We start from the raw sequence: 26,421 nt of genomic DNA on the forward strand, positions 1-26,421 counted from the left end.
TCAAATATGAACAAGCTTGATATAAAAAGTATAAATATAATACAATCCTCAGAAATTAAGGACACTTTAATACATTTTGTCATATGACATAAATAAAGTAGGGCTTCTCTTAGAATATATTGTCTAAACCAGTAAGACAAAAACAATAAAAGTCTCTTCTCTTTGAATAGTCCATAAGGATCTTTGAATTGAGAGCAAAGGTCAACGTGGAGACTTACTATTTACAGTTTGTCATGTCAGCACCAAAAGAACAATACTGATTTTTTCTCTGTGCATGGCCTGAGTTGTTTGGTGGAGGCAGAGAGGCAATTTCTCACACAGAATTATCACCATTGTTTTGAGGAGGCATTCTCCTCATTCATGGCGGTTTCCACTACCGGTGTCAGGTTGCATCCGACCAGCAACTTCTGTATTGACCATTTTATGTGTTTACTTTGACAGAAATAAACAAAGGCCGCAACATAGTTGGACGTTTGCTAATGTCTTGGCTCGCCTCAATGTTTTCCTCTTTTTCCCTGACTTATAAAAACTCAAAATTGGCTGCTTCAGGCTCAGATTCTGAAGACTGTGAAAACATTCACTTCTCCTGGGTTTTCCAGGGTGAACCTTGTGAAGGTTAGTGTGTCAGAGGATTATTTTCCTGTCCCAGTTTCTGCGACAGGAAAATAGAACAGCTTTGAATCAATTTAGAATTACAAAATTGCCTCTTTTTATGTGTTGTGTAATAGGCTAACCATGTGTGAGTAAAACTGTCAACATTTAAGCCTGAGACAACATCAAGAAATACACCATGTGTTATATAAACACTTAAAATGTACCAATCCTACAAAAATAATTTGGCTCCCATTCAACAAGAGAATGAAAATCTTAAGATTTGTGGTACGCTTCATTCCAGCCCTTAGCTTAATCCTTTCATGGAATAAACCGACTCTACAACTGTATATACAATATTTACAGCTTGCTGAATCTCAACAATCCACTGTAGCTTTTGGAATTGCACCATCTGAGGTTAAAAATGTCTTTTTTTTTTCTTTTTTTTTTTTTAAAACATATAACAGTTTGTCTGTGTTGTAAACATGCAAATGGGGACTGCATCACCAGCTTCTCTTCCGATTCATCCTTTGGTTGTAAATTGACAATGCCCTTGTGAAGAAGAGTTTTAAGCTGCCATGAAGCTCGAAATGGCCGATTCTACATGTGTTGGAGAGCCACTGAAAGCAGGTGCCAGGCCTGGACGCCAGGATCCTGCTCCACTGGTGCAAGGGATTGGGAAGACCTAAACCAGCCCAGCTTCCCGGCACATTCGGTAGAACTGCCCCCTCTGTGCAATGAGGTTGGCTGGAGAGTCCGTCTCAGAGATATATCCTTTGTCCATAACTATCACTCTGTGGAGCAGCAAGAGAGGAGGAACACAGGTTTCAGATCCAGCATTTCTCATTACATTTATCTAAAGCTCAAACAAATCCCTGCAGTTCATGTGCAAAAATCTTGTAGGTTCTAGCGTATAAGTGCTACACTGCTATAGACAAGGCCCAGGTCTATAATTATCTGACCTTTGCATTTGCATCAGTAGTGATTTTCAGGGTTTTATGCTCATATCTCATTGCTTCTAGGTTTGTTGATGTACATTTTGCCTTGATTTAATTGGTTTTTTTGGTACATTGATGTCACTTTACTGTCTTTTGTCTTTTCTTGTTCTCATTTATTTTGTTAATGTACAGCACTTTGTAAGGGGCTTTACAAATACAAAACAAAAGTGTATTTCAAAAGTTTATTATTGTTATTATGTTATTATTGTTAGCATGTGATTAGATATGACTTGTGGTTTATAACCTACCTAGTGTAGTCCATGATGGTGTTAAGGCGGTGGGCGATGGTCAACACAGTACAGTCCTCAAACTGTGTGCGGATTGTGGACTGGATGAGCGTATCTGTCTCCAGGTCCACAGCGGCTGTAGCCTCATCCAGAACCAAGATCTTGGTTTTCCTCAGCAAGGCTCTGGCCAGGCACACCAGCTGCCGCTGACCCAGACTAACAGACAAGGAGTTGGAGAGGGAGGAGGGGGAAAAGAGAGAGAGAGAATCACATTTAGACATGGGCTGTATGATGCAATTTTATCCGGATATCTGCATACAAATGTATTAGTGAATGACTAGGTAGTACAAGCCAGTGGTTTAACTGCGTTGTGACATATCAAACCTATCAATCATCCTTACCTGAGGTTTTCCCCTCCTTCTGAGCATTCATGGTTGAGTTTGTCAGGCAGATTGGAGACAAAGTTTTTGAGGTGAGCAAGCTCCAGTGAATTCCACACCTCCTCATCAGAGTAGGTGTCAAAGGGGTCAAGGTTCATTCGGAGGGAGCCTGAGAACAGCACAGGGTCCTGGGAAAGAGGACAGCCAGGGTATATAGTAAATGTCATTCATAACAAAACAGTCTATATTGATAATAGGATTCTTAACATTCCTGCTACAGGCTTATTTTACACTGGACGCCAATTGGACATCACCCAAAGCCTTGCAAGCACAGTTTTGACTGAGCAGGAGAAGCCAGTGCTCAGTCTCTGTTATTAACACTGCAGTACCTGAGGGATGATAGTGATGCGTGATCGGAGGTCATGGAGTCCGATGTCGGCGATGTTGACTCCATCTATAAAGATCTTTCCCTTTGCTGCCTCTAAGATCCTGAAGATCCCCAGGGCAAGTGAGGACTTCCCTGCTCCTGTCCTTCCCACGATTCCAACCTGAGGAAAGATTTGTTCTCACAGTCAGAATTTACATGTAATCTCTCTTGACAACATTTGGTGGAAGCTCAGTGAACAGAGCAACTCAGCTGATCTGGGATTGAAGCTGGTAAGAACTGTTTTTATCAGACAAGATGACTCACCTTCTCTCTTTCTTGAATATGCAAGGTGATGCCCTTCAGTGCCAACTCCAGACCCTTGCGGTACTGCAGCCCATAATCCTGAAACTCTATAGTGCCTCTCTCGGGCCAGGCAAGGGGCAAGGAGTTCCCCTCCACACTCCAACTGGCCTGAGTGAGAAAACAGGAAAGGGTGAGTAGAGAACATTAAAAGCACTTCTGTTGTGTGGTTTTGGATTTAGTGTCCTGAGTACAGATTTGCTATTGTTGCAGTCATTACAGGGAGAAATGCCGCCTAATTTTACAGTGCTTATTCTGTAAAATTTATTAGTGTAGCACTTTGTGTGTGTGTATGTCTATGGGTGGTGGGTGCACTGACCTCTTTAGCAGTTTCAGCATACTCCTTGATTCTCTCCACAGAAACAATGTTGTTTTCTACATCCGTCCAGGATCTCACAATCCAGCTCAGGATTGCGGTTACCTGCAATATCCAGCAGAATGAGGTTTACATCAAATCATTTTCTCACCTGCAGTGGTAATGTGCAGCTTGTGCAAAGCCATACATCTATTCTTCACTTCACTTTCATTTCAGGTTTGGCAAGCCGCAAATTGCCTAATGTTGCATGCAAGTGGAGGGATTGCCTGTAGTGGTTTTTCGATGATTGTTTAGCCAGAGGGATCGTGTGGAAACATCTGTCTTTGTTGTTGGGCAATTCGGGTAACTGGAACACCTGTTGTGCATACTGTGTGTATGTGTGTGTGTGTGTGCAGAACCTCTTACCTGGAGGGAGTGTGACACAGCCAAACCAACTATGCCTGGGCTCAGGGTGTTTTTCCCCATCACAGAGAGAATAGCAGCGGCTAAGACCACACAATTACCGACAAACTCCAGATTGACTGCCAGCCACCTGTGGATATGTCATTGATTTAGACATGTGCAGGCAAGTTCAACGGTTTCATCATTTCTCTCGCTCTCATTACATTGCTCTCAAGCCAGAAAGTATTTTGCCCGACAATGTAGCATAATGCAGCCTTCTCTGTCGTGGTGCTACCTGGGTTACAACAACATATAGCTTTCTAATGCAACTCTTAATTAACAGAGTGAATGAATGATTGAATGAACAAATTGTGCTACAACTCATTATTGTCATCATCTCACCGGGTGGCCACAAATCGGGGGAAGTAGGAGGTCTGATTGAAGTCGACCCTCTTATTGGCCTGCAGAGTGAACCTGGACTGCTCTCCGAAGGCCCGGATGACACTGGCGCCCTGTACTGTCTCATTGAAGTGGGTGTAGATGGGCGAGCGACTCACAGCTTCCAGCCTCCGCAGCTGACAGGATGTGGCAACGTAGAAGCTCTGTAGCCCACAGTGGAAAAGTAAAACACTAGGTTTTAATGAATTGAGTGAAACCAAAAGGGGAGAGAGAGAGAGCGCAGTCTGACTTTTGCCAGAATTCATAGTGAATGTGCGTAATATCTATGTCAGCAGGTGAGGAACAAAACACAACTCAGGACTGAATGGCAAAATCAGCAGGGTTGGTTTTGGAGCCCAGGGCTTTTATTTCCAATAACATACAGTAAATGGAACCAGCTCTCTCTATGCCACACTGAACAAGGCTCTCTAAAACAAACATAAAGTTTAAAATCAGTGGTCAGTTAAAAGGTGAGGGAACTGTACCTGGACAAATGCGTAGAGGAAAGCGAGAGGCAAGATGATCACAGCTGCAAAGGGAGTCGCCATCAACACAATTATGCAGACTTCCATGAGTTTAAAGACATAGCTGAGCATCATCTTCAAGCCATCGGGGATCATGCAGTCGATGGCGTCTATCTCTTTGGCGAAGCGGTTGAGTAGGTTGCCACTGGGTGTGCACTCAAAGAAGGACATGGGAGAGTGAAGCACGTTGTTCAGCAGATCCATGTGCAGGTGGCGAGAGGCTATGATGCCGCCGATTGAGATAGCAACAGTCGTCCCAAAGATAGCTATACCTGAACAGAGGGGAAACAATGTCTGCTGAAAACAATGTGAACTACCCTTTTGCATCTGTGTGTAATCCAAATTTCCCCTTGGGGATCGATAAAGTTCATCTTATCTTCATACTGATACAGTATTTTAACACACTCTAATTCTCTATTAATGACAAAAATAGAATATATTTGTCATTTCTGTGGCAAACTAAGAGGATGAATCCATATTTAAATTTTCAGAAATGTTTTTTTGCATTTGCTAGAAAGAAACTGCAACAAAATCTCCACATTTCAGTCAAATAGAGCTAGCCAAGTCCAAGTCCAAATCTAACCTTGTGCAAAGCCCAGCGCCCCAAACACAGTCAGCTTCAGGTCTGTATCAATCTGGGTGCCGTTAACAATTGGGTGGTCAGCCCACATGCTGAGCCAGTAGTTGTAGGCCAGCGAGGCGCCCTGCTGAAAGGCGTACAGGAAGATGATGGGAATGATGAGGGCCAAGCCAATGGTCTTGAAGTACTGCATGTACATATCCAACCTCACCTGTTATGGAGAAAAAGAAAAAAAAACAGTCACTCTCAAGGAATGGGAAGATGTCTGGTCTGTATTTGTCTTTGTAATCAGCAATTTCAAGTCTTTCAGTTTGGTCCCACAGAAATAGAAATATGGGAATGTTTTTTAGAGAAAAACTGGAGTGAAAAGCCATTTGTTGACTTACCCTTCCAGTGCGGGCTTTGTCAACCACAGTCAGCTTGCCCAAGTCCTCCGGTACCTGCTCCTGGTCTGCTTCAGACACAGGCTCCATACTCTGCAGGTTGGTGCTAGTGGTGTCACCCCTGGGGAATATGGAGAGGCCAGAGGTCAGTTTCATAAGAAGATGCTCGGCATGCCAAACATCCTTTTGATGCTTTCACAATTCACATGTTTACGTACCGAATGAGCTGCTCCTGTGACAGGTCTCTGGAGAATGGCATGAAATCTACCATGCTGAGTCGAGCATTGGACCTTCTGGAACCGGCTACATGAGAAGCACAGCATTTTAATCAGTGATGAAAGTGATCATTCATTTTTAAAACAATAGTTATTACATGTAAGTGTCCATTACTGCACACTTTGAAAGGACAAAGCAAATAGACTTTATTTGTATAGCACATTTCTTAACAAATTTACAAAGTGTTGTAAAATAAATGGAATAAACCAAACTGCTAAAAAGTCAGAAATCAATAGCATTGTGTTTTTTGAATTTAATGAGAAAATGTCCCTTTACCTCTTTGTATGGCGCTCTCTTTACGCTCGGTGCTGGCGAAGGTGTGGATGAACTCGGCAAAGGCCCCGTGGCGGCTGAGGAGCTCCTGGTAGGAGCCGCTCTCTGTGATTTCTCCATCCACCAATACGAGGATGAGGTCAGCTTGCGGCAGGAAGCTCATCCCATGGGTCACCAGGATGCGGGTCTGTGTAACGAGCCACACGGGTCAGAAAAATAAGAGGTCAGCAGAATCCAACACAAAATGGAGGGTTTCTTGAATAAAAACAAGTATCAGCAAAGTGGTGTTTTCCATAATATGATAACAATAACATGAGTTTGTTATGTATGGGTGTTTAAATAGATATACATGGTTGTAAGGAGTTTTAGTGTTGTGAAACCATGTTTTGACTCTTTGCTGTTCAGTTGGACAGGCCTACTTGTGCTAAATCGGGGCTGATATCTTGCACTATGCATCACCTTGTCTCTGAGCACTCCTTTTGGCCCAATGACTTTGTCAAAGATGTGTTGACCCACATGAGCGTCCACAGCAGACAGCGGATCGTCGAGCAGGTAAACGTCAGCCTTCCTGTAGACGGCTCTGGCCAGACTCACCCGCTGCTTCTGCCCTCCTGACAGGTTCAGTCCCTGCATGGACAGAATTATTACATTTTTTGAGACATAAGTCAGCGAAATGATGATCTCTGATGCAAGCAACAAAATAATAAATGTTTTTTATGGAGATAATTTCATGTCAATTGAACAGTTTGAACAGTACAGTCCGTACCTTCTCCCCAATCTCTGTGGCGTCTCCAGCAGGCAGGATGTCCAGGTCTGGCAGCAGGGCGCAGGCCTCCAGCACACGCTGGTACCAAGTCTTCAGCTTTTCACGGCCAAATACTATGTTGTCCTGGACTGTGGCATTCTGGATCCAGGCCTGCTGGGGCACATACGCCATGGAGCCCTGTGAAGACAGATAGCAAAATAGAGATTGTGAGTATTTATTCAATTAAACCCACAGCTATAAATAGGACTTGGACATAGAACTTAATCACAGTACCTTAACAGTGACGCTGCCACTTCTTTTCTCTGTTTCCCCAAGCATGGCAGACAGCAAGGATGACTTTCCACTCCCCACGTGTCCAACAACAGCCACCAGGGATCCCCGTGGCACACGGACACTAATCCTGTTAATGAAGAAGATAATTTCTTCCCTCAATTTTATTCTAGATTTCAGATTGTGTTAATTGGCTGGTTTAATTTGTTTGGATAATGCGTACCTTTTTAGACATGGAGGACCCTCTGCAGCCCAACTGAAAGTGCCATTGTCTATCACCACATCTTCCCCGTCTAAGGAAGAGGCAGAGCCAAATTAACAAAGTCTACAATGAACACTGAAGACAAGAACATTTTCTTCCAACCTGAACAACAAACAATCTTTAAAAAATCCCCCCTTAAAGTTACTCGTCAAATTGCAGTCTGAGTGTAATTACAAGTGATTGAATTTGCTTAATCATACAAATTACAGAGCTGTTGCTATTTCATAAGCTGTCTTAGGAAGTGTTGACAGATAAGAGACAGAGGAGAGGAGTTTTTATTTCTCTTTGAATCATATGTCTGACTTTGTGCTATGATTTACGTTTAACCGCTGAATGGGAACATCCTATAATTACCCTGTCTACTAGTCAGCCCGGGACCCAGGAAGTGACAATGCACATGAACCATACAACGCTGTGGGATTCCACAGATATAAACAACAAATTCTCATAAACTGCTTTTATTGATTATGACAGCCTATGATTTCAGTGTGCATGGGAACCGAATTGTGGAATACTGCCGAAATTAAATAGCTTCTGTCATGGGCAGTGCTCTTACCGGAGCTCAAAGGAGTCTTTGTGACATTGTCCACTTTCAGTTCCTCTGAACACAGGTATTTCCCCAGACGTTTCAGTGAGACCACAGCCTGGAACAGAGTCAGCTGTTAATGATTGCATCCATATGCGTCTTATAGGGCCATGAAAATTTTGCCTGATCTGGCAGCATAGCTAGAATAAACATCTCAGCATGAGTGTTACAAAGCATTGTCCTCTACCTGCATAGTGGTGCTCATTGCAAATGGAAGCTGCCCAAGTGGGGTCTTCAAGATGTTGATCAGTGCCATAGAGACGAAAATTTTCTGTGCATCCAGAACGTTCCTGTCATCGATCATCACATAGACCCCAAACATGGCAAAGGCAATCTTGGGGAACAAACAGACAGGTTATCTTTAGAGACAAAGTAGCTAAAAATGGACTAGTTGCCAACTTTGAAATTGTAACTAAACTTTAAGTCTCTGTGATAAATTTTTTTTTTTTGCATTCAACCCACTTACCATGAAAGAAGAGGAGTTGAAGGAGGCAATGGAGATGGAGTGAAGGATCTGAGACTTTTTCAGGGCCTTGAGCTCCTTTTCTCTGTAGCCCAGAACCTGCTCCAGGAAGGCCTTCTCCCAGGCGTAGAACTTCAGGATCTTGATCCCATTCAGGATCTCATTCATCAGTCTGATGCGGCCATCCATGAACTTCATTTGCACTTCCTGTTGACCAGACAAAGAGGTTTGTAAGTTTCATGCTTTTTAACAAAAACTTCCTCAGACAGAACTGGGGCACGGTGGAAAGACAGTAACCAGACCAAAGCAAATACACGCATTTGCGAACATGGGTTTGCCCACTCTGGTTACAACTGTAGTAGTGTTATTGAGCATTGTACAGCAACGACTTGTTTAATTCATTAGGATTTATTGCATTACAGGGCTTGTTACATTCAACAATTTTATGACAAGGAAACAACAAAGGGCCAGGAATGCGGTCACTGCATTCCAGACTGCAAGTTCGATTAAATTGGCATACAAATTTGCCAAACGTCTGTTGTTTCTCCAGAAGAATGAAAAATGATGTCTTCTTACTGCCCACTCTTTCCTGTCACTGTTTTTCAAAAGCATTATATGGTGCAGACATCAAAAGGACAACAGAGAACGTACCATCCAGGCCAAACGCCCACACAGCTCTTCAGCCACTATCTAAACCAGCTGTGGCATCCCTGACCTAACATGCCAGATGTCAGTGCTACTGGGGTGAAAGTGTGTAGGAATCTTAAAATAGCTCTCACCTGCAGTTTGCTTCTTTTCTTAGCTATGAATCCATTCAGTGGGAAGATGAGGATGACAGTGGCAATTCCTGCCAATGCAGATGGGCCAAGGTGCTAAAAATAGGAAGGATGAAATTGCATCAAGGGCTTTTCCAGCATCGAAATGTACTGTAATCTAGGGTTAGATTTAATCATTATCTAGTCAATGAAACCTAAGATATATTTATCGTGAAAGATAGGGAATTTGAATTGTGTGACGAATTGAATGAGTGGCACCATGAAAACAGTGTATTCCTCCATACCTGCCAGAGGAAGAAGAGACAAAGTGTGATCTCAATAGGAGCCAGCCAGACAGCGTTGAAGTAGACCACAAAGTCCATCAGTTTCTGAGTGTCGGCTGAGACCAGGTTCACAATCTCTCCCACTGTGCAAGTCCTCCTGGCAGCACTGTTTATTACCAAAGACTGGAACGAGAGCAAAAGAGTCAAGACAATTAAGTCTTCAATACATTATGTATAATTTTTAACCCTCTTTAAGGTTTCTGTGTGTCATTCGTTTTAGGTAAAAGCTGCTAACCATTTACCACTGTATACTGTTTTCCAGTCTGGAGTGAGAGAAAGAATTTGCGTTTGCCATTTAGGGCGATGTTTATGTCATGTCTAGAGGTTAGTGGCCATGTCAGTGGACAGAAATATACCCACCTTCCTGTAAACCAGGCCCATAACAGCTGTCTTCACCCTCATGCCCACAGTGAAGCAAGTGTACATATACTGGTGGTAGAAGAGGGACTGGAGGCAGGAGAGCAGGAACATGAGGGTGGCGTAGAAGTAACCCTTCCACAGTGGGATGTCTCCGTCTCTCATGAAACCCAGCAGCAGACTGTAGAAGGAGAAGAAGGAGAAGGAGAAGTGAACATGGCCTTCATTATGCTTCATGAGTACATGTTAAGGATGTTTACGTGTTACTTGTTCATTTTTTCAGGTGCGCACTTAATAACTATACAAAATCAAAACACTATTTCTATTCATGATTTTCCCTGGTGGATTTAGAAATGGAAACATACAGGCAGGTTTTTACTCTGTCAACACGATTTTTTGCTCTGGGTTTTTTCTGTCAATCTGGTGTTAAAAAGAGCCTTGACTTTCATTGTATGCCTTAAACCAATGGCCTTGAGCGCTGCTGCGGCTGCTGGCTCACTGGTCCACACAAAGCAGCTCTGGTTGCACAACAGTGCTCCTCTTGTGGCCAGGCTGCCCTCACACTTGGCCAGCGGCTCCCTTATTGTGGTCTACCGGCATTTCTGCCATTTAGAGCCTGCTCTCCCTCCCTGCTTGTTGCTGTGCAGCGCCTTGCCGTCCTCCATACTGGAGCACAGAGGGCTGTGGTCTCCTCTCCCTTTCTTGCTCACAGTTTCATGACCGTAATTAACACTTCCACTGATCCTCAGTTGCGCATCAACAACAACATTCCTGTCTGACTACTGGAATAGTGTGGCGGGTGTTGGGTGGCGGGGTCAACCATGGCCTATTTTCTGCGTTGCCAATTTCTGCTTTTGTTTGGATGTCAATGTCAGCGATCATTAAAAAAAATAGAATGAAGGTGATATCTGAGGTGATAGCTACATTTGTTTAGACAGCAATATAGTGCCAATATTTTGATAGCTGTGGGGGTTTAAGAAAGTCAGTGTTACTTAAAAACCCCAGGCTGTCTGAGAGGGATGTTAGTGAGACTGTGGCATTTTTGTTTTGCCAAAATCTGATAAGCAATGTTTCTTTAACTGATTATACCAGGAAAATATAATCTCTTTCAGTGTAAATCTCCCACTCAGGGTTTTTCTTTAGTCTTACCTCAGCACCTGGGGGATAGCGAACATGAAGGCATCATGTAATATGATACACAGGGTGCCGGTCAGGAAGTAGGGACCAAACTTGCGTGCCAGCGTTCTGAGCAGGAAGAAGCCAGAGCTCTGCTCCTTCTGGAGCTTTCTGAGGAGCTGAGCTTGGTCTGGCAGTCTGCTCCCCAGTGCCACACCCGACGCCAAAGCCTTCTCCTGCCTGCCAGAGGGGGAAACGCACACAGTTACAGACAAGGCATCTGCGTCAGTGATGTCCCAACATGGTGCCGGTGCCTTTCAAGTCTTTAATGTAAAACAGACAAAACGAAGCAAAAAAAAAGTTGTTGTTATTAGTATCACTGATGCACTCAAGAATGTGCCAGCAGCCGTATAAAGCATTATTCCCTAACATGTGTGTTGTGAGACTTAATGGGAGGTTATTGGGCTTAACGATGGATCTTCAAAGCAAGGATATGTTAACAAGCCTTGAAAATGACATGGGGCTCTTGTCTTGACATTATGGTACTGTATGTCCTCAAGAGACTCTTTTGGACCTATTTTCAGCCCAAAATGTTTCTGGTGATGAGAATCCTGAATTTCGATTTACTACAATCAGAGCTAAGTCAGGCTCTACTTGGGACATTAATTCAGACAGAAGATTGACCGCATTGCAATAAAATGGGATTGATTCTTTGGCCATCAAGCCACCGTAGGAATAATGCAATGGATTACAGGCTTGTGTCAAAGTAGAAAGGATCCAGAAGAAACATGAAAGAGAAAGCAATAATATGACAGACACGCACATGCTGTGTACAGTGAAATCAGGAGTGCATTTGATCAGTCTACAGATGTCACAAGCTTGTGCTGCACATGTTGTTCCCCTAACCATGACTTGCTGTGATGATCGTTGATCTCTTCTGCACATTTCTTCATGCTACAATAAATGGCGAATGGATCTAACATGTTAATGTTGTCAGATTTAGTCTGCCAAGCTTGCTTGGCTGATGGAGATGGTGCTTTTGGGTTGACTTTATACCAGCCAACAGCCTAAATCAAGCTTGCATATATATACTGTATACTGTATGTGTGTGTGTGTGTGTGTGTGTGTGTGTGTTCTCACTTTTTAAGTTTGGCACATTCAGCGGTCCATTCCTCCTCCAGGTCAGAGATGATTTTTTCTGAGGTGTCTTCCTTCCTCAGCGTCCACAGGTCCTCCGCTTCCAGAGGAGTACGATATCCTTTCACAACAAGCCTGAGGGACCGTGAAGATGAGTCACATGCGTTACAGTCAACAAAATACATATTATCGTAAACAAGCACACACACACACACTGTAGATCCAATGAGTCAGCTTCATAATTGATGGGTTTTCAAGAACCATCTTACCCAGTAAACCACCAGAAGAGAATCTTTGACAGGAAAGAGGCATCTTTCACCGGACAGGGATTCTGCAACAGATTACAGACCAGCATCACTATAGTTTAATTTCCAAGTAAATCTCTCGCTACTTAAAGGCTTTCAAGAAATACAGGGCCCCACACAGGCCATCGCCGATGGGTGAATGGTGCACTTGTGGAGAGTGTATTTACTGAATGCAAATGTGTGTAAACAGCAGGATACAGTGAGGTGGTCCATTGTAGAGAGTAGAGGCCATGAACTCCCACAGGACAGAATAAATAGAATTCAGTGTTGGTGCTGGTTGAAGAGGACATTTGAGGTCTAGCACAGACCGGGTGGAAATGTGTCATCACTAACTCTCCGGCAGTGCACACACACACACACACACACACACACACACACACACACACACAGAGCAGAAGTTTGTACTCTCACGCAAACTTTACGCCATCTGTCCGCCCTGCCACCGCCTCTTCAGGGCGCTTGCTCTCAGTCTTCCTCTTCATCTTCATCCCTCACTTCCTCTCTCCCTCTCTTCCTGTGAGTAAGTCTAACCAGAGCGTGGGGGGAAGAGGAGGAGGACACACCAAGGAGAGACCAATGGGTGTGTCCGCACCAGGCTGTGGCTTCTACCCTCCTCACCACTAGGCAACATTTTGTTAGGGACTTTTCCCAGTTATTTTTATTGTTTATCACCAGAGAAATATTACATCACAGGCCTGTTGATGGATTCAAACTTCATTTTCATTCACCTGTCATCTGTCCTAAATCAGTTTTGCTATTTTGAGCTTGAAAAAGGTTTTTGTCAGACGGGTGTGTGATTGGATAGCGAGAGCTGGGTCTGTATTAAGTGAGGGTTTCGGTGTTGTGGTCATGGACTCAAGGCATGGGTCATGATGTTATCCAACACTGGTGTGAGTGAGTCGCGCGGATGGAATGCAAGAGAACAACGACAGACGCAGACACTCATTCACACTCTCCTCATAGGAAACCAAAACACTAGAATGAGAGTGGAGAGAGACAAGCAGAGAGGAAGTGATTCACCTCTCTTCCTCCAAAAGGGAAAGTGCATTGGCAACAAAAGCTCAAAACCACAGCATGGCTTTTCATTCATTCTCTTTTCTGGGTGTTGGACGGCGTGGACGTTTTGACGGAAGCGGCCTACATTCCTACCTTTACAAAGGCTGTTTTTCCCTCTGGAGGCTGGTCAGCAAAACAGCAGAGGAAGAGCTGGACCAGTTGGATTGTGAAGTAGGAGAAGAAGGCCAGGTATCGTACAATATCAGAGGAAATGCCCTGCGATAGAATAACACACAGATTAAGGACTGTTGCAGTGCTGAAAATGCCACTATCCACTTCCTTTGAGTTTATTTGTTTGCAGCAATTCAAGACAGGTTTCATAAGTTAGTCTTGTATTTTAAGCCAAGGACCAAATTAATTGGCATTGTGGCTAATCCTGTCCCACAGAAAAATAACATTGTTTTACATCAAGACAATCAAGGTTTTAAACAGGATCAGAATGTGTTTTTGTTATTTCATCTCTTTCAACATTGCTTAACAAATCGCACAACATCCTGTGGTATACAGTGCCATTTATCTTCAGTGTGGCTTTTCACTGAGTTTCACAACAGTTGGAGCTCTTGTACTAAATTCCCTATATGGGTTTTCCCATGCTTACACATTATATAGCACAGGATATGGTTTATACACCAGGATCACAGACACAATAAAGCTTATTTTGAACCGTTAGGCTAAATCAGGGTGAAAACCCAAAGTCTTTAATGGTGAACTTTATATAAATGAAACGATAGTTAAAGTCCCAGTCAGTCACGCTAAGAGCCAGTATCTGTAAATAGGGAGATTGTGGTTCGCAAACCCGCACCCTTACTTTCAATCAAGGGAGCAGCCAAGATATTAACCACTCAGCGACATTTGTGAAATGTAGGACTCACATGTTATTCTTTACATACAGAAAATGTGGGTTTTGGCAGAGGCATTGTTTACTACTGGGCCAACGCCACTACCACGACCGGTTTGTTGTGCAGCAGTATGGGTATGCATGGGAGTCAGAGCCATAGTAAACAGTAAAAAGAGTGGTGCTGTGCCCAGAAGGGAGATATGAAGGGGCCAAACGGATCCGGCCACACAGTGAAAAACAGGGTCAGGATGGTCGGAGAGTGGGTGGGAGAAATGTAGGTCAGGTAGCTAAGAATGGCAAAGGGTCCACAAACACGAACTCTGTCAACTCAAGTTTTTTAACGCTGTGATGAGAATTAGTCACTTTCTTTACAAATGCTCCCTTAGAAAACATGTCAATGAAATATTTCCATATAAACTGACACGCTACACACACAGGCAAGCTGCTGAGCTGTACTGCATCACTTTTGGTCTCTTATCTGTTACCAGTCTATCAAAAAAAACCTCACAGATCTCTGAAATGGTCCATGCAACCGTATAGCACAAGTGGTCACATCTGTATCCTGTGGGCACGCGTGCTGCTGTATGAAATGAGCACATCTGTGTCTCAATTCTAAGTAGTCGTACATTATGTGTCTATGTGCGGATGCATAGATTTCCATCTGGCTGTGTTTACAGCAGTGTAGGCCCATAAACACAGCGCTGACGTTCCACTGGTCTGATGCTGGGCTGCCATGTCTCACCAGCGTTTATCCCAGGGCCATCATTACTCTCCCCCAAGCAGTGTGGGAATGTCACACTGAGGACGATAAAACAGAAATATGGATGTGTGTGTGTTTGTGTGTTTTTATAGAAATGCAAATGCGACTGCCCCATGGCTGTGTGCGCTTAAATAGAAACTTACCCCATACAACAATGATTGCAGTGTCTGATGGAGACACAGGAAGAAAAAGAAACTTAAACACACACAGGCTTGACCAGAATTGGCAGTGTCATCCTCCAACACTTGGTTAACTTAAGGTTACCTTGGCTAACTTTGGGGGATGAAATAGAAACCCACTGCTGACACAGGGTATATCTCATGCTGTGCTGTTGGAGTCTTGTGTTTAGACTATTAGTAGACTACACTAAACTAGACTAGGTATGCCTTCAGGCTGTTTTGACTCTGCAGGGTCACTGAGTGCAAACCTGACTACACAAACACCTTGGTCTGCACCAAAGTTATTCCTTATCACGGGTGTAGAGACGATTGTAGAGAATGTTTAGGATGCTTGGAACATACAGTATTATACAGTATATACATAAAAAGGACATGGTGATAAGGCCCATATTAAATGGTATGGTATGGTATCCCAGTAGGCCAACTATCGTACCTCATCCATGGCCAGCTGGATTTTAGCTCTGAGCGGCACCAGCGAACAGACGATGGCCAAGAGCCAGAACAGGAAGAGGAACACGGAGGAACGGCAACCTCTTATCCGCTCCAGCTGGATGATGCATAGGGCCAGGATCTGGAGAGAGAGAGAGAGAGAGAGAGAGAGAGAAAGAGACAGAGAGACAGAGAGATTGATTTATGAACATAATCAACGCTATCTCAAAGCTACAAACCAGAAAACCAAGACTCTAACCTGTGATGTCATATTGATGAATAGCCTGAAACAGCTCCATTGACAATGGCTAGGACAGGACCAACTGATGTCAAACTACTGACTGACTTTGTTAACTCAAACAAAGTAAATCTTATATTTGACATGCTGATGAGCTTTATATTACAGTAAAGGCCCATTCACATCTAGAAGTATAACTATGAAAACAACTATAACTATAAAAGGATTGAAATCATTTAAGTAAATACAATGTATATTTCCTTTTTTATTTTCTTGCATTGTTATATTTTTTATAGTTATAGTTATCCTTGTAGTTATCTATAGATGTGTATGCGCCTTAACACTTTTAGTTCTGAACCAGCCAAACTCTTTCTTTTTTCTGTCTGTGGGACTCAGCTGTGAATCCTTAGAAAAAATTAGAGTTATACTGGGAATAACATATTTCCAAGCTGGCATGTCGCTTTAACTCGATTTGAAGCAAATAAAGCACATTGCGTATCTCTATTGTATTAGCTGCCGATGTAACTGACAATATTTTCAGCACAGCTAAGGAAATATAATCCGATTTAGTCTGAACTAATGTAGCCGCTGTTGGTTTTGAGAAAGAAATAGGTTTCTGGGATTTCCCTGGCCACAGACGCGGATGTGATCTGGCTGACTTTCCCCTATAAAAAATTGTCATATGTATGGTATGTCCTCCGTCCACCACGCATTGCTTTGGCTTAATTGCATTATACATTACTGTACTTCAGTCAAAGAAAACGTTATGCGATGTTTCCTCAAAAATAGGACTGATTCAGTGTTTGGACACCACTGTCTGTCTGCCTGTCTAGAGAGGAGCCATGCATCTGCCTGTGGTGTTTGAAGCACCATAATTGGTCCCTGTCTGAGTGGTTGGCCAAGTGAGACGTCACTTCGTCATGCCAGCTCATCACCAAGTGGGGAGAGAGGTGGTTTAGGTTGCATAATGAATCCCATATTGGTTACTCTGGGATGAGCCACAGTACTATCCTGTTATAAACTAGTGGTCTCATAATTATATAAACTTTTAGCATCAACAACCTGACACACTTCATGAGGAGATGTGTACAGATTTCTGTGTGGTGGGTGTGAAGGCGAACATCTTCATGAGTCCAGGTTGACAGCCTGCAGCCAGGGTTAGGAAAACATTTAGTGCAGGGACAAACTTATTCATTCATAAATTCAATTATTTATTTATATTCTCTTCCCACTTAATACCTTCCAGGCTTGCAGTGGACTGGGGCTTATCCCAGCATATTGAGTGGAAGGCGGGGAGGCACCTGGGACAGCAGTCCATCACAGGCCCAATACAGATAGACAGACACTCACACTCATACCTATGGGGAATTTAGAGTCTCCAGTCCACCTGACTTGCATGTGTTTGGACTATAGGTGGAAGCCAGAGCACCTGGAGGAAACGCGAACACGGCAAGAACATGCAACCTCCACACACAGAAAGGACCGGGGAAGGGCTGGGAATCGAACCCGGACAAACTCAAACACATAAAAGTCCAAGGCTTTCTAAGTATTGGTTGCAACACAATGCGCTGCAGTTAATTCAGGTAAAAAGTTTTGAAGTTTTGTATCTGGTTTTGACTCTAGAGAAAACTCTCAAGTGCTCACTCGGTTCCGAACTACTGACCCACCTCTATCAGAAAGTACTCAGCACACAGCGTGCTGTCTATCCCTGATTGCTGGAACATTGAGTCCAGGAGTGAAGTTGTGCTGACAAGGACTCAGCTGCATCGTAAAGCTGATCTTAGTTTGGCATCTATGGGCAACTTCCTCCTATTCCTAGCCTTCCTCTCTGACTTGCCATATATGCTGTAAACCATCCAAGCCTGCCCATCTGTTTGTACAAGTCAGTGGGTGGAACTAAGTCCATTACTAAGCCCTAACTCAAAACCCTACCTAGTAATTACATGGGAAGTGTGTAGTTCTGGGGAGGGAAACAAAGATTTACGTCATGGTATTGCTGATTATAGTCGATGTCATGTGTGGACTTTTCATGAATAGTGACCACGAATCATGCGGGGGCTGACTTGACAGTGGGCAGAAACAGTTCCCATACATTGACTGGGGTTGAAGGGCGAAAAAACAAGTTGGTCAGGGCGGCAAGTACACCGTGTTCCAAGAGTAGATGAAGAAACCGAGGGGATGGGCGGCGATGGTTGCAATTACCATCCAGAAAATGATATCCTTTAATATAGATAGTCCTGGTAAGTGGATTTAAAGATTTATGACATGCTTTAATTATGATTTATTAGATGTTAGTTGTCCGGCCCCTGCTGTGATAAGTGATGTCCTCAGAATAAACAGCCTTTAAGAAATGTATCCTTTATATAAGAGAAGTCTCAGTGTATTTTTTTTTTACCCAAACACGTGCTGGTATTTACTTAGGAGTCTGAGCCGACCACAGGTGGGCTAGGCTGTCTGACTTTGAGAGAGTGAGTGTGTGCAGGACCTGTGCAGGGTCGTAGAGAGAGGGGGCTTTGTGGGTGAAGGCTTTGGAGGCGCACTGGTCTGCATCAGTCCCTCCTATCTGGGCTCTGCACCCCTGTACTCTGTTGTAAATCTTACATCACTCCTACATAGAATAAACAGCATTTTACCCTAGGTTAGGCATGCCACCCATGCTGGGAACTGCACCCCTCTCCTGCTTGCTCCTACCCATCAGTTAAACACCATTTAAAATGTACCGAAAATGACTGGGGGGCAACGCTTTGAGGAACGTTCAAGGCCATTTCCATCAACACAAGCCACTGAAGACATTACCTTGATTGTACACTAGCCCTTATCTTTTCTAAATAATGTCCGGTAACCCACCCTCCGCACGACCATGATGCAGGTAGTGGGGCCATTATGGTTGGATTCAAGATGTTTTAAGGGAGAAAAGACAAACAACATTTGTAAAGATTAAGGGCCTGATTCAGACTGCATAAAGTTACTGTTCCTGCTCAGACAAATCGATGTGCGCACTGAGGATTTCGGGTGTGCCTTTACTTTTACACTGGTTTATTCAGAACCTTGGCTTCTTTGCTCTTCCCATTGGTATCATGGAAAGCCATCAATTTTTCTACTTTTCGTGTCTTTCTGCTGAGGCATCGTCTTTAAATACATTGCGCCTTAAATACAGTTTTGGTTAAGACACAACACACAACAATTGAATTGGCAACATTTCCTTGGGACATTACTTGGATAAAAACATAATAAAATATACTTTACAAAATTTTTGCCTGTATTTTTGCCCGCATTTTTGCCTGTATGAAACCAATGAAATTGTTTTTTACATCAAAAATAAGTTTTATATCAAAAGACGAGTTTCTTCATGACAACTGCTTTCTGGTCAACTCACTGACAAGCCACTCTATAATTGCATTCCTCACTGAATTGAAATTTTGCACATGTACTTGTTATGGCCACGTCTGCATCACATACCAATTGAATGATCACGGAATGCTGTTATTTCCTCTTGCTATAAATTTCTACTTGTGTGGCCTGCTTCCTTCTGGTCGCATACAGGCTGTGTGTACAGGCTGCTGAGATGTTTGGAAAACCTGAAACACGATGAAATCTATCTTCGGGTTGTGTGTCTTTGTGCTCAGTGTCTGGCCAATATACGTATATCTGTATATTCTTTGGTTTGTCTGCACATTGCTATTAATAGCTGTGCCAGGCAGCAGGAGACAGACGGCTGAGATATTCTCACAGCATCCCTGTTAACTTGGAGTAACACAGGAGGGATGTTGGCTGTGCCATCTGGCTCTGCAAATCAGTGGCACAGCTCAGTGATTAGGGCCCTCTCTAATTCATATCCCTCAAGTTTTTGTGACTCAACAATTCATATCCTACTTTATATGCCGTTTATTGGTATGCAGCTTTCTTGTCTTACATCAGACAACTGATTCGAATACTAGACATATTATAGGTTTTTGGTGCATGAGGAAAGCAGAGTATCAAAGTCAGAATGCATGCATCATGATGTGAAGGTAGAGCTTAATTTCTAGATTCATCACCTTAAGTGTGCATCCCCCCATGCACCACTTAGTGTCATGCAAGGTCTGAATCGGGCCCTAAGCTCTCAAAGCTGAATGAAACATCAGGAACAGTAGAGTCAAAGTAGAGCCAGGACGAGAGCGACTTACCACAGTCATGCTGCGTATGATGGGGCTGAGCAGGAAGACCATGTGCTGGTCGATCTCCTGACTTCTCTCCAGCAGGATGTAGAAGAACTCCACAAAGCCAAAGGAGGCCAGCAGGAACCCCAACACCTGGGCAGGACATTAAAGGGAGATTGATGGGAATATTATCTGGAATTTCATATAATCTAGGGTCAGGTTTTTTTATGGTCACAAGCTTTTTTGTACATATCAAGCCCATGGCACAAATATGATATTTGTGTTGATATTAGTGATTCTATTGGGCAACCCTTGCAGAAGAAGTTGGTTTTGTTCTGTTCTGTGGTTCAGTGATGTGAAAACCTTATTTTGACATGTCTCATATACCTCCTTGACAATAATCAGTGTGAGAAATTGTTGATGATAACCCAGTGTTATGCCTCACCATCTTGGCGGTGCAGAGGCAGGAGATGCGGATGCGTCCGCGGTCATGGCAGTAGAGGTGCAGGCTGTAGAAGGGCGCCAGCAGCCACAGATAGATACAGGGGACCCAGACCAGCACTGTGTTCTGGAAACACTGGGTCAGGTCAGGGTTGGCTGTGTACCACGTACGGTTCCAGTCCTGGGACAGACAGGGAATGAGGGAGATAAGCATTGAGGCATGAAATGTGAGAAGCGTGAAACCAGAGTGTCAAATTTTCAGATCAAGTGAATATGCAATCTATGCTGAAACATCAACAGTAGCATTCAGTCAGAAATTGAAGTTAAATTCTGAGATAATATTCATCATCTGGCAGCCAGTGCAGGCTAAGCCTGAGTGCAGAGAATCTAGACTTGGTACACGTCCTACATTTCACTCTGTGTATCTAGGCAATGGAGAGTGAAACCGCAGCAAGTCAACAGAGAGTGTGTGTGTGTGTGTGTGTGTGTCCATGCATGAGAGAGTGTGCACTTGAAGAGGTCTTCTTTTTCTAAAAAAGCTGAGTCAGTCTTGGAACTTTCTGACCACGTCTCAGGCGTGTTTCATAACTTTCCCCTTGTGAGGATAATGTTAAGCTGTCAACACATTATATTGTGAGGTCAAAGATTATACTAATAATTAAGCTTAGAGACAATAAAACGAGGTGTGTTGGCCAAGTGTTGCCAAATTTTTTGGGATTATGTAATACCAGCAGCACCAAGATAGGTTGTCCATTGTAAAAAAAGACCAAAATACTGGGAGCTAAGTGGCCTGTTGTTCTCTCACTTCCCTTGTTTATCACCTCTCTGGCCTAATGAGGGGCAGGGTGTCTGGCTGCGCAAGCTAGACAGTCCTGCGGAGTCACCACAGGAAGTGGTTTAAAGGTTGGAGCGTGAAGGCACAGTCTGGCCGGTCGGTAGACTCCCAAAGTGGATAAGGGAGAGTGACCACAATTGATGGCAGCTGCAGGATCATTATATAACAACAATCCACCCACAGTCCTGCCGGTGAACCCGACAGGTAAGGCTCCTCAGAGAGATACTGCTGCTATAGGTGGCAAGTCTCAGCATGAGCAGCAGTTAATTCAGTTTCTATTATCAGCTGCTACTGTTCAGTGCCTGGGGAAACGATACGGATCTGAAGCACGGCCCAGTTTTAAGCTACTTGTTTTCATCAGAATCAGTGCTGCTGGTACACATTTATGACTATTTTACCACATGGTGACAAAAGCAGTATTTCCCATATAAATCTTAATAACAGAGTCAGTTAGGGTTATGTAATGAATGCCCCGTTTGCACGTACTGTATACTGGTGGACTCAGTGGGCACTGATCCATTTAAGTGATAAATCGCTTGAGAGTCAGTGAGTGGGAGGCTAGTTTCGCAGGCCCTTCTGACTCCTGTGGTCAACTGCAGGCAGGTGAACAGAGCACTTTTATGTAAGAAATTCGACCTGTCCAACAAACTCTAAGCTCTTTCTTGGTCATCTTGCTCAGTATTTATCCTGTTTCTCAGCCCTGGCTGAAGTGGTTACAGTGAACTAGCACTGGCCAACAGTTTGGGTGCCGCAAGGTGTCTATTTTTACCTGTCAGGCACAGCGATGTGAAATCAGAGAATAGAGGCTTCTACTGTATTACAAATCTGCTGAATGTCTTCATACAGCCTCTGGATTTGATGGACAAGTGTATAATTAATGTGGTAGTGAGGATGGGAATTTCCTTCATGATGAAACTGCTGAGGGGAAGTTGGCATAACTGGTTGTAATACAATTCATGCATTACTCATATGTTAAATCTGTCTGGCATAACATCTGGCATAACCATGATGAAGGCAGCATGGACTGCTGAAATGTTGGTTTAAATGATTTTTTGTACATTCAGCCCCGTTGGCCTGCACCTCACCGATATACTTGGTGTTTCTTCCTCTTTTTAAAATAAATCGAATCACCCATGGGCTGCAAGCGTAACAGATTTTTCTGTCATGTTTTGAATCAATATGGGATTGCTTAGTAAAACTCAAAAAAGCACAATACACATAATGTGCAGTGTATGTGGCTCAGATGAACTATGGAGGACACTATAATTTTAGAGAACGTTTATCATTGCCCTGACAGTTTTACCTAGGCTTTGTCCTGTCATTCAAATTATAGGATGGTTTGATTTAAAGAGAAAAAATGAAAGACAGTTATCTATAGAGGCCTTTTCAAATACAGTATATCCACCCTATATAGCTCGCAGGGTAGGTGTTTCAGGACCAAACCCCTCCCACGCAGCTGAAGATTGCACATGTCAAGTTCAGTATTAAAAGCATATAAATTCCCATTACTACCACAGGGCAATAACCAATGATGTGCCAACAATGACTGAGATTCAAAAATATGTGATTATCTGGTTGATTACTACAATTAAAGTACTCTGTTGCCAACGTGAGACAACAACATACTGCTTATCTGTAAAACAGTACATCTTCCCTGCTTTGTTATGGACGTTTTGTAATTAAGAACATTACATCCCTAACTGTATTTTGAACTTTGTAAAATAGGCTGCATGAGACAATACACAGTTTGCTATCACTTTCTTAAGGTGATAAGCAAAAGGTGAACTCTAGAGACCAAAGTTTGATGGTCACATTTTCAAGGTTTGTGGATAGAAAAATAAAGAAAAAGTCAGAGTGAGGGCCAGAGAGAGAGAGAGAGAGAACGAAAGAGAGGCAAGCCAGGACCGGGTGCATTCAGTGACTTTGGCATTCTATTTGGATCGCGGCCATAGTCCTATTTTCGAGCTAAGATACAGAATCTGGAGGTTTGCTAATATACAAGACTGAAGATTATCAGACAGCGACAGCTCACTCAATGTGACGCATCTGCACGACTCAGCATCACATGGTGCTGATTCATTTATCAGCGACAGTGAAGAAAAGTGCAATTCTGACGCACATCAAAGATAAATTCTCCCATTCAGCCTTGCATTAGGTTGGGTTTCTAATGTGCTCGCATTCATAAAGGCTGTAAACTGAGAAGGTCAGTGTATGCCATGGTGTTTTCCTGTGCCACTGACTACTGCCAACTGACTTTTAATGGGCACACATACACACACGCAAACACACACAAACACACTCGTCATTCTTTATCATTCAGTAAAATTCTCACAGCATTTGGCATTATGCTGAGCACAGTAAGCCTGTCTGACGCCAATGAGCACCTTAGCTGATGGCCAAGGATACTGTAATACTTAAAATGCATGCCAATGTAGCTTATCCTAATGCGATGAATGCTATGAAACTATTGAATCATATCATATCAAATTCTTACATTCTAAAATTTAACTTTAAAAGTAAGAGTGATTAGATTTAATAATAGATTATGACCAAGCGATTATCACCATCAATATTGCCTGTCAAGTATCGTAAACAGCATTTGGATACACTGTGCGCTGGTTCAGATTCAGTGAGACAAAAACATACTTTAACACAAATAATCAGTATTTGACAGACATGACTATTACAACCTTATATATAAAATGAAGAAGTATTTTTGCAGCAATAAAAACTGACTTGACATACTCAAAATATCAACCTTTTTTAGAACAGATCTTGGATATGAGTTTACAGTATCTGTTCTCGGCAGAAGAAGACACACAATAGAGAAATATGAGTGCAGCATCATTGAACACAACCGAGTCCACTCACCCACAGAGGGTCCAGGCCACTGAGTCGGCAGAAGGCATCCATCCAATCGCTTGCTCCTTCCTCCCTGATGCTCCACTTGCTGGGGTCGAATGGGTAGCAGTTACTCAGCGCGAGCACAAGTGTGTGTGTGTGTGAGTGTGTATGTGTGGTGGGGGGAAAGAAAAAGAGTGTATGAGTCTCCTTATTGGACTTTTCCTCTCTCTGTGAAGGTACTATGCTTTGGGTTGGCTGCTCCCTGCGCGTCTGTCTGGGTGGCTCGCTCTGTGTTTATTAGGGTGTGTGAGTATTTCTGTGTGAAGAACTTTTTCCTCCTTTAATAAAACACCACTCTTCTCTCAATGAATCTCTGTGTTTCTGTCTCCCTCGCTCTTTTAACTGGTGCTGCCCTGAGATCCTGTGTCCTTCTGACTCTCACTCTGTCTGTCTGCTGTTTATGAGTGTGTCTCCTTGTTGGGTGGGTGGAAATATTTCCCTCTCTCTATTTCTCTCTCTCTCTCTCTCTCTCTCTCTCTCTCTCTTTCTCTCTCTTTCTCTCTCTCTCTCTCTCTCTCTCTCTCTCTCACCCTATCCTCTCTCCCACATCTGCTGGATCTTGATCAAAACACCACAGCTACTCCCCTCAATGGGATGACAGCTCCACACCCAGCCACACTCCTCCCAGTTTCAATTGCCACCCCCTACCTACGTTCTCTCTCTCCTTCTGTTCCCCCCTCTCCCCACTTCACAAACCACCAGCCATCTCCCCTCTCTGACCACACAGGATCTGTTTTTGCATTGGCATACTTTTTAAAGCGACTAGCAACATTCAGATAATCACCATGATTATGGTCTCTACTAAACTTATAACTCAGATATTAGTAGCCCAAGTCACGTTGGTGTGACATCTATTCATATGTATCACCAATGTGGTGCGATGCTTAACATACCAGCATGTATGTGTTAAACCCCTTTGGAGTGGATGCTCACACACATTTATAACATACTAGGTGTGGATGATTCATGGAGTTAAGGTGTAGAGCCCAGTTGCTCCAGATGCATTCACATGGCATTTTTTTTTTGTGAGTGGAAAATACAGTGCTATCACAATTGCGCAATTGTGTCACATGTATTTCCAAATATTGCAGGAAAAAGAAACTTGCTGATATGGGAGGAAAAGGACATTCAGTCACTGAAATTAGTCAACTGACTGTATGAGACTTACCACCTAGTGCTGTAAGTGCATTTTTTCATGTATTTTTGTAACAAACTGATATAGAAAAAAGACATGCTGATAGAATTTGATAGGGGAGAAGCAGACATTTTTGTCAGTGAAATTAGGAGAATTGTGGGAAGTAAGAATGATGTACTTGGTCGTTTTAAGATAAGATAAGATAAGATAAGATAAGATAAGATGAGATCGTACTTTATTGATACTCATTGTTTTCATGATGGGGTATACCGGGATTGAAAGTGAGTTATCAGCACTTTTTATGTGTTTTTGTGCTGCATGTCTGCGTGTGTGCGAATATGAGTAAGTCTGACGTATTGGCACTTTTTTTTTAAATTACATTTTCTTTCATTTTACAATAAACACTACCGCAAATCTGTCTCTTGAGACTTATTCATCCCCACTGTACAAGCAGTAAAACCAGAGTGTGTGTCTTTCAAAGCTCTTTGTAGTCTGCTGAAAAGCAGCATCGCATGGCGTGATGATGGTCACTCTGGTCATGACCCAGAGGAAAACTTCAGTACAGCTGCTGTGCAGGAAAGTATGACACCGTCTCGGCTGGGACTAACAACATCACCGCCATCACCGCAGTGAAGAAACATGGAAAGTTTGTCAGAATGGCGGACCACCACCAGGTCCTGTGTCTGGCCACGTGCAAGAATAAGATTATTATTCTTCAAAAAATGACTCATCATTTTATTTTTTCCCTCCTGGCAGTGAGTGTTTTTTTCAACACTTCAGCCCCTGGTGCAAAATAATGAGAATTATGTAACACAGGACACAAGGAATTACTTGAATGTCGAGTACAAAGTGAATTGGAAGTGAACTGACCAAACCCGTTAGCTGCATCTTGTCATGAGGCCGGGTCAGGGAGCCTGAAGGTCAGGGATGACCTGTATAACCAAAGTCGCACCCTTCGTGGAATGATGTGCGGCCAAAAGAAATAGCTAAAGCCAGAATGTGAAGACAGAGG

The 26,421-nt window shown here is 43.2% G+C and overlaps 1 protein-coding gene across 1 annotated transcript; it reads right to left on the bottom strand.

Moving 5' to 3' along the window:
• abcc6a (ATP-binding cassette, sub-family C (CFTR/MRP), member 6a) lies at nucleotides 1-24,283 on the bottom strand. The gene is made up of 31 exons (XM_071518075.1): nucleotides 24,242-24,283; nucleotides 20,540-20,716; nucleotides 20,122-20,247; nucleotides 15,722-15,859; nucleotides 13,605-13,727; nucleotides 12,420-12,481; nucleotides 12,154-12,285; nucleotides 11,047-11,253; nucleotides 9,901-10,078; nucleotides 9,502-9,663; nucleotides 9,221-9,313; nucleotides 8,445-8,648; nucleotides 8,166-8,312; nucleotides 7,949-8,036; nucleotides 7,354-7,423; nucleotides 7,134-7,260; nucleotides 6,861-7,037; nucleotides 6,554-6,721; nucleotides 6,098-6,281; nucleotides 5,764-5,848; nucleotides 5,549-5,666; nucleotides 5,166-5,373; nucleotides 4,544-4,854; nucleotides 4,023-4,222; nucleotides 3,645-3,771; nucleotides 3,243-3,344; nucleotides 2,888-3,034; nucleotides 2,586-2,744; nucleotides 2,218-2,384; nucleotides 1,838-2,032; nucleotides 1-1,385 (listed from the first exon to the last, which is right to left on the bottom strand). Exons 1-31 carry the CDS (start codon nucleotides 24,281-24,283, stop codon nucleotides 1,277-1,279), a joined length of 4,533 nt encoding a protein of 1,510 aa, XP_071374176.1. The 3' UTR covers nucleotides 1-1,276.
• Nucleotides 24,284-26,421: the final 2,138 nt, after the last annotated feature.

Source organism: Centroberyx affinis, unplaced genomic scaffold (assembly GCF_046629955.1).
Source record: "Centroberyx affinis isolate AG114_WGS23_722 - 3 ecotype Tasmania unplaced genomic scaffold, CSIRO-AGI_Caff_v1 ptg000006l_1, whole genome shotgun sequence".
In the NCBI taxonomy this organism is placed as follows: domain Eukaryota; kingdom Metazoa; phylum Chordata; class Actinopteri; order Beryciformes; family Berycidae; genus Centroberyx; species Centroberyx affinis.

Bases quoted from the DNA above. Each gene is read 5' to 3' on its own strand.
- abcc6a (XM_071518075.1), bottom strand. From the start codon at position 24,283: ATGGATGCCTTCTGCCGACTCAGTGGCCTGGACCCTCTGTGG. The intron at 6,722-6,860 runs GTACGGACTGTA...CTGTCCATGCAG, and splicing joins CCACAGAGATTGGGGAGAAG to GGACTGAACCTGTCAGGAGG. The intron at 1,386-1,837 runs GTAGGTTATAAA...GCTGCTCCACAG, and splicing joins ACCATCATGGACTACACTAG to AGTGATAGTTATGGACAAAG.